The sequence below is a fragment of the Pseudopipra pipra genome, chromosome 1 (genome assembly GCF_036250125.1).
Source record: "Pseudopipra pipra isolate bDixPip1 chromosome 1, bDixPip1.hap1, whole genome shotgun sequence".
Taxonomy (NCBI): Eukaryota; Metazoa; Chordata; class Aves; order Passeriformes; family Pipridae; genus Pseudopipra; species Pseudopipra pipra.
In genome coordinates this window covers 53,688,655-53,701,784 of record NC_087549.1, presented here as the reverse complement: position 1 = coordinate 53,701,784, position 13,130 = coordinate 53,688,655, and the positions used below count along the sequence as shown (strand labels likewise).

General features: G+C 43.9%; 1 protein-coding gene across 1 annotated transcript; it reads right to left on the bottom strand.

Annotated features, from left to right (window-relative positions):
• Positions 1 to 3,276: 3,276 nt before the first annotated feature.
• On the bottom strand, positions 3,277 to 11,717 carry TUBB6 (tubulin beta 6 class V). Its single transcript, XM_064657172.1, has 4 exons — positions 11,571 to 11,717; positions 10,855 to 10,963; positions 9,647 to 9,757; positions 3,277 to 4,901 (listed from the first exon to the last, which is right to left on the bottom strand). The coding sequence occupies exons 1-4, from the start codon at positions 11,625 to 11,627 to the stop codon at positions 3,838 to 3,840; spliced, it is 1,341 nt and encodes a 446-aa protein (XP_064513242.1). The 5' UTR covers positions 11,628 to 11,717; the 3' UTR covers positions 3,277 to 3,837.
• Positions 11,718 to 13,130: the final 1,413 nt, after the last annotated feature.

Genomic DNA, 13,130 nt, shown 5'->3' with positions numbered 1-13,130 from the left:
CTGACTCTTCACAATGGCACTACCAGACTGTGAAAGAATTGTCTCCTCTGCAGGAAATGTTTTCTCTTACTCCCTGTTTGTGCTGTGTACTTTTAAATTCCACTCTTGTTTAGTTGCAGCACGCAATTAATAAGTGCATTATAGTGGCCTTACCTCTCCTTTATTTTAGAGCATTAATTTCCTTGTTTACCCTTACCTCAGAAGGTCTTAATATTTTGTGCCGAAAATTGCAGAATCTGACAGTGTTAGGATTTTAGAATCAAAACAAAGATATGGAAAAACAACAACAAAAAAAAGCAGTGTACCCAACCAGCCTCTCTGAAGAGGACAGTTAGCTGCTTCCTCCTCACAAATTTGTCAAGTGGCTGAACGTAAATCAAGAAAATCAAGTTTAGTCTGGGCTGTGGCTGCCAATAATTCTGGATTAACTTTTCTTGCAAACACACTGAGCAGTGTTGCCTTAATTAGCAGGGGCTTGTGCAGTGCAGAGGGAGCTGCTGAGTTTTCTGTTCCTCTCACTGCTGGGAGAAGGAGCAGATCTAGACTCTCTTTCCCAACCTGAGTCTGTCCCTAAGAGGTGACGACCTTTTCCTAAGGCGATACATGTGCAAGAGAAGGAATGGAGAGCAGTAATTGTGGGATGCAGAGAGATGAAGAGCCTAAGGTGGAATGCACAAGGGCTGTCATGTTGAAGCCAAGGGCCTGCCCAATTCCTTGCTGGCTTTGCCCGGAGCAACTTTGCAAAGGAGCTGGCCCATCAGGTTAGATTCCAATACCACACCTTCTTTCCATGCAACACCTCACCCACTCCCTGTTTTCGAGTGGTGTAAGTTGCTATTTTTTCTTCTCATCCTAATGCTGACACAGGTGTCTGCATCTGGGCAGTGCTAAGAGCTGCACTTCCAGGCTTCCACACGTCTGGCTTGTCCTGGCAGCCTGCTTCTAGGTATTTCCTGTGGCCAGGTGCAAAGCAGTAAAAAAGAGAGAAAATGAAGGTGGGCCAAGCCAGAGAAATAAAAGGTGCAAGAGACTAGGCTGAAAATTTAGAGGGGAAATGAAAAACACATAGGCGAGGAATGTGAGAGGAAGAGGAACAAAGCTAGGTGAGACTCAGCATGCAGATTTCAAAATCAGAGATTTCCAAGCAAAAAGCAGGAAGTTATTTGAAAGGAAGGGCAGCTGGAGGAATTGTTCACTAAGCCCGTTACTAAAACAATTTTCAGTTGTATGTCAGGAAAGGAAGATGATTAGAGTTGGTTGACTGAAGAGGAACAGGAAACATTTGTGCTTCCCAGGCCTCTCCTACTGCCTATATGTAAGCTGGTCCTCCTATGATGTTCCTACCACTGGTTCCTGGGTTCATTTTCGTGGCTTGGGTATTTCCCCCCTAAGATCAAATAGAAGATTTGTCTCTTTTTTCTAAAGAGGGCATTAGTTTTCCTCCCCCAGATTCTAGAAATTCCTCCACACATTCTAGAAATTCACACCAAACAGCTGCAAGTAAACACATGTGAAAGACTGGGTGAGTCAAAGCAGGATCAGAGAACATTGTCAGGTCTGGATACTACAGCCTCAGAGTCTATATTCTGCATTTTGCATCAAGTGTACAAAAAGCAATAAAGAACAGGCTGGTTCACCAGGTGAATTACTCGATTATTTATGAATGCCAAGATTCCTGGTATTTTTAAAGTATGAACTTTTTTTTTCTCCCACAGTAATATAAAAACGTATGGCTTGGACCTAGGTATGCATTTTGTATTATAATAAAACGCAATTCCACAAGTGGTAAGATGGTTAGTTCTATTTCATTTGGAAGTAACAATGCTAGTGCTTTAATTGGAAAGCTGTGTGATAGCAAGCTCTGAGCCTGTAATGCATTCTCCTCCCTTGTGAAGACAATAGCCTGCCATTTACAAAGAATCAACTAAACTTTGAAGTTTAATGGCTTTATTCCCAATGGATTTTGCTTTTGCTTTGTGTTAGTGATACATGTTAATTCTCTTTAATGCATATTGTGTTGTAACTTTATCTCATGCTGTGATTAATACATAGCCACATCTCACATTTACAAAATGCATATTTAAAGGTGTTCTGTTGCTGTTCATAAATCCTTTAGGCATCACTAGACATTGCAACGAATGTGGCCCCTGTGAATTTGCTGCCTCCATTATGACTCTCCTAAAGACAATCAGCCAGTCTCTGCCTACACCCCTATGCCAAAGCCAATTTGGTCACTATGTTCCAGCAGCTGTGTCTCAACCCCTGAAGTCACTTTATGTTACCATGAAAAACTTGTACTTGATTAAAGCTAATTTAGTTCCATTTCTGTGTGGCATAGAATCAGGAAGACAGCTGCAGGTCAAGTGATTAACAGTAGCCTGGTTCATATATTTCATAAAACACTGTGTTATTCCCTGAATCCCAAACTAACAAAACATAACATCATGTTGTCAGGAGCAATGGATCTTTAGAAATTACACTATGTTTGTAAAGTGCCTTTTTAAGTATTGAGCAACACATTTTGCTTGGAAAGTGCTTCTGAAGGCAAGAAGAAAAAACAAAGAGTTCCTGAAACATTTAAAGTTTGGCTTTCCGGAGGGTTTCTCCTTTGTTTGCTTGTTCTGTTGCCTAGAAACTGACCTAAATAAGACACTCCATGTAGACAGAGTGTTCTCTGGTGGAGGCTCTCTAATGGAGAAGGGCCGTTTAATTGATATGAGCAGAAACATAAAGCATGCACGAAGAGCAAATGCCCAACAATCACTTTGTCAGCTGGCTTATGCAGAGATCTTTCTGGTTTGGCTTTAGTGTGAGCAGCTAAACCCGTTGTTCATCTTTAATTCTGCCAGCAGTTTTGAATATTGTGGATAAATGCTCTTGTACTTCAACCTTAATCTGTCCAGTTATTTTAACCTATCTTGGTAGCAAGACATGCACAGCACCTATAGGTGTGCTGAACTTACAAACCTAGGTAGTGAGATCTGTTGACACGTAGCCTACATCCCCTCTCCTACCATCATCTGTGGAATATCTGTATTTCAGCTATATGGGTTGGGTGGAATAGGGATAGGAATAGCACCTGCAACTGGTGATAGTCAGAAAGACAGGGGACCAGCAAGACACTGGGGGGTGTCTTTAAATCCTGGGGATTCATGAAGAACTCATCACAAATTGATAGACTTCCTATATATAATCTGTGGTCAAGTCACAAATCCAGCCTCTAGCCTGCAGTTCACTGGATATTTATGTAGCATTGACCACCCAAAACACTTCTGCTTGAGAGGATACTAATAATTTTTATTTTGGTTTCAGAGGACTGAAATCAAATATCACTGTCAGCAGTTACTGTACAGAATATGAAAAAACTTTTTCTTCTTTTTATTATGAATAAATTTTGTTTCTGGCAGTTCAATAGTGTACATTTGGTACAGAATGAGTGCTTCAAACCCACAAGATTTTCTTACCCATAACTGGATGAAAATAGCGCAGCTCTAATTTGTAGATTTTCAAGCCTATTTTACATCTTCTCTTCTAGAACTTTAGGGATGACAACCTGTTCGGAAAAAAAAGATCCCAGACTAGCAATCTCTGTGTTCAGACTCTTAGGCCAAAGCCTTAACTGAATGCCTTACGTTTGTCTCATGAATAGAAATGGCCCGATTTCCAGAAATGCTGAATGTTCTCAGTGATCTCAATGGACTCTGAAGAGCACCTCTTAACATCTGAAATTCATGCTCCCTTTTTTTTTTTTAAACATAAATATGGATTTACAAGCCTAATTATCAGAAATTGAGAATTGAGAACTTGGTCTGGAAAAAAATTGCACACTTAATTTCTTTATTCATTGATCTCTTCCTCATCATCTTCAAACGCTTCCTCTCCATCATTTGCTGTTGCTTCTTGATATTGCTGATACTCTGAAACCAGGTCATTCATGTTGCTTTCTGCTTCTGTAAATTCCATTTCATCCATTCCCTCTCCCGTGAACCAGTGGAGGAAGGCCTTTCTCCTGAACATGGCCGAAAACTGCTCCGAGATCCTTTTGAAGAGCTCTTGAATAGCAGTGCTGTTGCCAATGAACGTGGAAGCCATCTTGAGGCCACGGGGAGGTATGTCACACACTGCCACCTTGACATTGTTTGGGATCCACTCCACAAAGTAACTGCTGTTCTTGTTCTGGATGGCCAACATCTGTTCATCAACCTCCTTCATCGACATGGGACCACGGAAGACGGTAGCCACTGTCAAATATCGGCCGTGTCTCGGGTCACAGGCTGCCATCATGTTTTTGGCATCAAACATCTGCTGGGTGAGCTCTGGAACAGTGAGTGCTCGGTATTGTTGGCTGCCTCGGGCTGTCAAAGGAGCGAAGCCTGGCATGAAGAAGTGAAGGCGTGGGAAGGGGACCATATTCACTGCCAGCTTCCGGAGGTCAGCGTTTAGTTGGCCTGGAAAACGCAGCGATGTAGTTACCCCGCTCATGGTAGCAGAAACCAAGTGGTTTAAATCACCATATGTTGGAGTGGTGAGCTTCAGGGTGCGGAAGCAAATGTCATACAAAGCTTCATTGTCGATGCAGTAGGTTTCATCTGTATTTTCAACCAGTTGGTGGACTGAAAGCGTAGCATTATAAGGCTCCACCACTGTATCAGAAACCTTTGGAGAGGGCATGACACTAAAGGTATTCATTATCCTGTCCGGATATTCCTCTCGTATCTTGCTGATGAGTAGGGTTCCCATGCCAGATCCTGTCCCTCCTCCAAGGGAATGAGTGAGCTGAAATCCTTGCAAGCAATCACAGTGTTCACACTCTTTTCTTACTACATCAAGTACAGAGTCGACCAACTCTGCCCCTTCTGTGTAGTGTCCTTTAGCCCAGTTGTTTCCTGCACCAGTTTGTCCTAAAATAACATACGACAAGAAAAAAAACCCATAAAATTATTGGTAAGGTTTGATATTTGTATGCTGAATGGATTAATATCTGTAACAAAAGCTGCTATAAATCTGTCAGGTAGATAACTGTGGTCTTCAGTTTTGCCTACTCTCATATACATATAAATATAATATTATATTATTACTGGAAGTATCAACATAAATTTTTTAGTATCCGGTAGTTTTCATTTATGTCTTTGGGCATTTTTTTTCTTTTTTGGCATTTTACCTTCCATAAATGCAAAGGTAGCCTTGACTCCTTCTTTTGAAAGCTTTCACACTTCCAATCCTGATTTTTCTGTAAACACAAGATGACTCTTTAATATTAAAGAACCTTCTGTCTATAAGGACCATGATGCATACAAATCTAAACCACAGATAAATATTTCTAAATTAAAGGTTCTTGGACTGTTCTACGAGGCACAGAGGCAACACTGTCATTCAAGAATAAAGCTGGGCTTCACAACTCCTATTTAATTTGTTATATCAGGAACTTTTAAGCTTTTTTAATTTCATGAATGAAAATACTGATCAACAGAAGCTTCAAGACCATTACTTCAAAAACGTGGAAGTTAAGTGCCTTTTAGGTTTTACTGGTTTCCCTACAAACTCACTGTTCTTCAGGATGTGCAAAGCAACTTGCAAAATTGGATTACTGATGTTTCATCAACCTCTTCTTTTCTTCCACAAGGCTATTTTCCTTTTGTGTGCCACTCAGTTTATTAAGATGAACAGTCCAGATCATTTGCTATGCCACCATTTTGTTAGCACTTAGATAACAAAGAGGATTAAACGGGGGATCAGTTTTTTAACATTCCTGTTCCTCACAGTGACTACTATATACATACATTGTGCCTCTGAACTCACTCACTGTACTCCTGTGAGTGGTATTCAGGAAGAGCAGTAGTTTCAGAATTAAGTGTACAGCTGACAAATTCTGAGTTGTTCTCCAAGACCTTCTCCTCCCTTTCCTATTACCATGTCTCATTTCAATTCCCAGTGCACTGTGTTGGTGCCAAACACATCAACCAGGGAAACTGCTGGCTGGGATATTTTTTAAATATTATGCACTTTATTTTCCCTGCATAAATGCTTGGTTTCCTCATGATGTATTTGGTTAGTTAATGCATTGTTCTGTATGCTGCTATATTTTTCACTCTTTGAGCCCAGGGAGCTCACCACTTCCTGTCCAGCTGGGCAAAGCACATAGTAATATCCTTCCAGAATTAAATATGTTTGTAACCATCTCCAGTCTGCTTGAGCAGATCCCCTACTACAGATAGGGCAGCATGTCAGGATGCACGCAAACAAACAGACATCACTCCAAAATGCAGAATTTAGCTCTGTTAGGATCCTTCTGAGTTTAGGACTTTATCTTATAGATTGCCCCTTGTGTAAACAATGTGTTGTTCTTCCTCGGTGGGCAGCGAGATAAGAAGTAGGGAATAGGAACAAAACACAAGGTAAGAGGAGAATGGCAATTACTCTAACAAATGTGAAAATTTTATTTTCACGGGGAAAAAAAAAATCAGTAGAAACTGATTTTACTTGCTTTTGCTTTGTTTGCAGATTAAGTTTGCAAAATTTAGAAGGTAGCATGACTAACGCAGAGGTGGACATATCCTCCTTTGGGCCCTCCAGTGTACTAGCCTCCCCCAGCCTTACTCTGCATCACACAAATTCCAGGATGCTCACACAACTACTGCCATACCAACTCTCTCTATTGCACTATCACAACCTCTGTATCTAAACCTCTGTATCTAAACTGTACCAGTGGCTGCCAACACCAAAACTAATGCCTTCCCTCCAGCCCTCTATTGGCTACTACTGTGATAACACTGCACTTCTTCCACTAGTCAGTCATGTGCCTAGGGTCTCCGACATTTTCATTGGAAATTTTCTGCTGTTTATACCCAGTAATCTTGTATTTCCAGACCCACTAGCTCTACAGCACTGTAAGACCATCACTACCACCACATGCAACATGTAAAATAAGCCCTGGAAGCTCCATGACAATACAGTGCGGTCTGGAGGTGCCAAGACTGCCACACACCTGGAAATCCTGACTCCTATCCTGCAAAACTCTACTGGATGGCCTCCACTTATCAGGTGTCCACCTACCTGACCTCTGAAAATCCTAAGCAAACACAAAAATTATAAAGTTTCACCAGGACTAAATTCTCTAGGTGGAAAACGAGCCTGTGTCCACAAAATTCGGGACTTGGCAAACCTTTTGCCAATCTTGGAAGCTCTGCATTGTATGCAGCCCATCTCTAGCATACTGCCTCTGTCATTCCTCACTGTACGTTTGCCAGGATCTAAAGAAGTCTACACGAAGCAACCCCACAACTTATCTGCACTCTTGGCACTTCCAGATCCTTCTATCACTTTCTTTTTACAGCACACTGTAGGGTTATCAAAGACATTCAGGTTGAGCTGCACATGCAGAGAAGCCATTTGTGAATAGTCAATGTATTTTTTAATCCCTAAAATGACAACTGTTTTCTGCAATCTTCTCTCACTCCTTTCCTCTCTTCACGGCTTCAAACAGAAGACAAACCTGGTAAGAAAGGGCAGTAGTTTGTATACTAATGCTTAGAAGCCTATTGTGAACAGCCTTGCTGCAGAACTTGTCTGTGACTGCCTGACAGCCATTTTGTGTTTGCTCCCACCAGTTCATACAATTTAAATTGAAGTGGTATCTATGTAGCAAATCTAGCAAGGGTGTACACAAAAAAGAAAGACAAATGCAAAAATGTACAAATGAAAACTGGTTAACGGGAAGAGATACATCAGAGTTCAGAGCAGTTCTTGGTGGGCAACTGTATGCTGTTAGAAGGCCAGGAAACCTGCTGGCTCATACACCAAGATCATTCCACTGTGCTTCTTCACATTCAGATCACTACCTTGTCAACACAAGCATTAAAGTATAAGGATTGTTTTGTATCCACCTCAAATCTCCTGCTGGTCTGAGATAAATTCCCATATCTGGAATATGCGATCATGTACTCAGTATACCTGCATGAAATCCTGATTGACGGTCCATGGTTACTTGCAGAGGTGGAAAACATCTCCATCAGAATGAACCCTAACAGCCTGGGGTACAGCAAGTGTGGGACTGCCAGCTTCTGCCACAAAATCCTTTGTGGGCCCAGGCCAGATTTTTAAAAGAGAAAACAAAATGCTTTGTTGGCTTTTGACACAGAAGATCATTACTTCAGCGCTCAGCCATTCTACATTATTCAGCAGGTTGGGAGGACAGTGCCTGATGCTGGCAGGGGCCTCTGTCAGATACGAGTTGATCACATGCTGTTGGTTCATTGTTATCTTGGCAGGAAGGGAGTACAGTTAACAGGACTATTGTTGAAGACATTCTGAATTGATTTTGCTCTGGTTTTACTGGTGGGGTGCCAAACTGCAAAGCTCCAGTTCAGGTATTTCCATAGGTCAGGTGAATTCACTTTCAGAGGGCTTATGTGGTCCATGCAGGGGAAAGGGAATGAAAGGAGAAACTTGAATATAGAAACATACTTCATAAAGCTGACTATGTTTATGGCTTTTCTCCCCTAAGCTTACTTCTACATGTTGTAACAGATCCTTTGGAAGAGACCCTTAACATCCCTGCCATGGAATTTACAGGAGAACAACAGGGGATAGCATTAAAAGTTTTGAGTCAAAGACTTAAAGGAACTCTGCATGGCTTCTTTACTTCCCACCTCACCAGCAACAACCTAGACTTGTTTGTTTTATACCACCCAAATAATGTTTATCTTTTCTCTGTCCATCCTTGGCATTGTTCCTTCCTTATGTTGACATGATATACCAAACTAAGTTCCAACCTAAGCTTGCCTTGTCAGAAGGAAATGTTTGTGGCTAGTGCAGACTTGGAAACCAAAAGGACACAAGAGTTCTCATGGTAGCTTTCATTCAGACTTCCTGTTTCAGAAAGTGGATCACTTAACTTCCACATGCCGTTTCTCCTTTAGTGCAAAGGAACTGATAATGCCTCTGTACTTCATAAGGCTGCTCAGAAAGGATAATATGCATTTTTAAGCTTAGATGGAAAGTACCACAGAATTCCAAAGCAGAACAGTAAAGGCAAAACCAACCCTCTGCAAGAACACTGCAAAACCAGTTCTTCACATACTCTCAGACTGCTTCTCATTATGCTGGAAAATAAACCAGTAATGACAGTGTTTTCCATGTTACAGCTGGTCTTCTTCCACTATTACTATACTGTAAGGATCTACTGAAAAAGTTTAATTACACAGCCTAAAACCAATTCAGTGCTCAAGCATTTAATAAGAATTCAAGTGAACAGTAGTCCAGTTGGTTTGTGGTTGAGGTTTTCCCTCGCCCCTCCATTTTTCTGCAGAATTTTCATACATTTTGTTGTAAAGAAGTGGCCTCAGGATTTCTCTGGAGTTCACATATATGGAAAGCAAATGTACTTTATCTGAATACCATAGGAAACTCTCAGCAGTTTGCTAATTGAAGGAATGATTTAACAGAAGAATGACTTTTTCAGTTAACGGGATGTTTTGACTGACTTACAGATAATTGCAATCGCATTGTTAGCTTATTAGGATTTATCAGGAGGATCACTTTGGAATAAAGAGATTAAATGCTTTTTGACCATTCACTTGCTAATCAAACAGCTGCTTTGTTTTTTACAAAAAAGAGCTCTGTTTTTTAAAAAGTAACATCCACATACCAAAGATGAAATTATCGGGCCGAAAGAGCTGACCAAAAAGACCGGATCGCACACTATCCATGGTTCCCGGCTCCAAGTCCACCAAGACTGCTCTTGGTACAAATTTCTGGGCTGCAATAAAAAGCAAGCGTGCCCTTAATGCTCTGACACAGTTGTAGCCCTTAATACAGAAATATGTCTCATACTGTTACTCTAATACATAGTTCATACATATATAAGTACTTCCTGTACAGAAAGTCATGGTGGTGAAAAACCCAGCACTCTAGCAACAAATCAATACAGCTTGAAAAACAGAGCTGACATCTTTTGGGTTCTATACATGGTATATAACATTCTGTAAGCTCTTTATTAGCAATAGATATGAGGGAGGGAAGTTTCTGATTAGAAAAAATAGTTTATGTGTTCTTTATAACAAAGTAGGTAATCTTTTCTGTGAATAACAGGAGGGGTAAAGTGTTTATGTTCAAATGATCCTAATATATCTCACAAACATTAATGCTTGAAGGATTCTCATCCACTGAAAGAGCTACTTGGCGTACATGGCAAACAGCATATCTACCACAAAGCACAAAATAAAAAATCCATATCAAATTGAAGTTGTTCAAGCAAACTCAGTTAAATAATATGAATTAACCCAAGCTGGACAAAAGATGAAACATTCACACTTGCAGGTTCATGTCAATAGACCAAAGGACTCAAGATCTCCATTTTACACTGTTAACACCTTCCAACACCAGACTGACTCAGGGGATTTGGACGCCTCTGGCGTCCCATTAATGAGTTACTGTTCAGTTCTCTATTACCTATGGCCCAACCCTCTCATTCATGAAATTAGAGACAGAGTACTACAGATGCAGGCTCATATAACCAACCGTTTAATTTGAGGTAATTGACAAGATGCATCTGATGAAGTAATCATGTGTTAGAAGAGCAAACCGTTGTGCTAAATAAAAAACAAATGTCCACATCCAGACCCTGAGGATAATCCCTTGGGCCACTTCTCTCTGTCTGCGGAGATAACAACCAATTATCTTAACACTTTGTAAGAAAGTAGATAGTATTTTCTGTGTGTAGTGGGTTGAGCCGGGCACAGCTAGGGGACCTAATGGAATATGAGGAAGGCGGACATATGTGCAATTGTCTTCCAGACTCCCGTGCCCCTTCCCACGGAGTCTCCTGTCCCGCTCCCCTCCCCGTCCCACACTTACAAGATGATTCATTATAGTAGACATTGATCCTTTCCAGCTGCAGCGCTGAGTCACCGACATAGCCTCCGGCTGGGTCAATGCCATGCTCATCACTTATTACTTCCCAAAACTAAGGGAGGAAAAGCGAGAAGCGGGTTGGGAACTCCCCCGCGGAGCACTGGGGGCCCTGCCCAGCTCCCGGGCGGGCGGCGGCCCCGCGGCAGCTGCCGGATTCCAGGCGTGCCCGCCGCCCCTCCCTGCCCGCGCCGCCAGCGGGAGCGGGGCAGGCACCAGGATTCAAATCCAACGGAGCAGGGGCGGCCGCCCCGCTCCCCGCCCGGGCGGGCTGCGCCGCCTCAGCGCTCCCAGGGGCCGCTCGGGCTGTGTCACCGCCCCCCGCTCCTGAACCGCAGCCTGGACGGTTTCAACGCAAAAATAATTTAAAAAAAATAACTTTTAAAAGAGGTCCCGTCTGGTTTGGGTACTTCCCAAAGCCTTTTATGGTCACGGGGAGCGGTGCGATGCGCGGTGCCCCGGGCGCGACCGGCGCCGCTCGCAGCGGCTCTCTCGGGGCACAGGCGGCCGGAGGGGAGCGGGGGGCGGCGGGAGGCACAGCCCAGCCCAGCCCAGCCCAGCCCCGAGGGGTCCCACAGCCCCGAGGAACAACCGGGCGCGTCCCCCGGGCGCTCATAAGTTCCGCCAGCGGCGGGCAACCAGCGGCTCCCCTTCAGGCTCACCTTGGTCCCGATCTGGTTTCCACACTGTCCCGCCTGGATGTGCACGATCTCCCTCATGGCTGTGCCCCCAGCTCTCCCAGCCGTGCTCCCGCTGTCCCGCCGCCCAGCCCGGCAGTGCGCGGCGCCGGCCCACCGGGCGGTGCTTTATGGGCTCCCCGCACCCCCCGCCGCTCTCCCAGCGGCCGCCCCGGCCGGGACCGCCCTCGGCCCCGCGCCGGGACAGGGACAGGGGCGGCGACGCCACTCCCCGGGTGACACCAACCGCCCGCGTTGTCCTCGTCGGCAGTGGGGTCCCGGGGGGTCCTCTTGCTGTTCACCCAAACCCAGTTCGGCAAACGTGGGTCCGGCATCCTCACCTCCTCCCTCGGGAGCCCTGCCCTGCAGGCGGACATCGCCGCCTTCTCCGGTCGTTCCTTGGGCAGATCGCAGCCTTCGCTGATGGGGCAGCGTCCAAAGGAGTGGGTAGCCCTTCTCTGTGCCTTGCCAAGAACCATCTTCTTTGCAGCGCTCTTTTCCGACTTGGTTTTGCCAACAAGATAAGCTGCTACTGAAAATTCTAACTGGGATGACAAGCAGTCTCTGCAGAGCAACTTTGCTGAAAGCTTGTGTCATCACAATGCAGAGCATGCCCTGGGATATGCATGGTTTAAATAGCTTCATTTTTAGTGAAAAAGAAGATTTTCTTTCCCCTCCAGAGAGGAAACAAGTTCCCACAGTTGCTGAATCTGCTTTATGATCCCTTTGTGTAAATGTTGCATGGTTTCCCAGGTAAAGGATGCCTGCTTTGATGCCAGAGTGACTCTTCCATGGGATGCCATTGTCTGCATAGCCTATTGCAGTATATAGCCCTGGTGGGAGGCACTCATGTGTCCATGTACATCTTTACTGCCTGACCTAGTCTCTGCTGTTGTGCAAGAGCAGTCCTTAGGCCAGAGTTATAGAACCTCCTTATCCACTTATGATGAAAGGTGGCCCAGCTGGGATCTTTTGGAGAACAATCTTGAGTACTCTTTATAACTTGAACACAGTCAAGCTAGCCCCCCACCAAACAATATATAACCTCCAAATAACCCCAAATCTGTATTTTCGGAGGCACTTCCTACCTGTCTGCCCTTATGTTGGTGTGACATGACCAGTGTCAGCTAGACTGTGTGCTCTGGGCTCCAACCTTGCCTTTCCATAAATGTCTTTCAGCAGGGCTAGCAGCTTCTAGCAAATTACCTCTGAGTAGCCCGCAACCATCATGCTAGGCTGAGTCAAATGGCTTTTTGACATCAGCAAAGCAAGCTGGAGGATCAGCACATTTGCCTTGCAAGCATCCACCAGCAGAGGACTGGACACTATGTACCTTCTTCTCTGCTGAACTGTCCTTCTCTGTGTGATCTGCATTTTTGGAAGAGATCCATGAACAAGTCATTATTCAGCAGCCTGATTAGTGAGATTGTCTTGGACTTTGCCTGAATCTGTATGTTTGTCCTTGAATATGCCTTCCAGGCCTGGCTTTCCCTATGCTTTGCAAATCCTCCCATTTACTGTTCGTACTTGCCATCAACTCTCCTG

Bases quoted from the DNA above. Each gene is read 5' to 3' on its own strand.
- TUBB6 (XM_064657172.1), bottom strand. From the start codon at position 11,627: ATGAGGGAGATCGTGCACATCCAGGCGGGACAGTGTGGAAACCAGATC. The intron at 10,964-11,570 runs GTGAGCCTGAAG...TTCCTCCCTTAG, and splicing joins GAAACCAGATCGGGACCAAG to TTTTGGGAAGTAATAAGTGA. The intron at 9,758-10,854 runs GTAAGTGTGGGA...TTTTTATTGCAG, and splicing joins CTACTATAATGAATCATCTT to CCCAGAAATTTGTACCAAGA.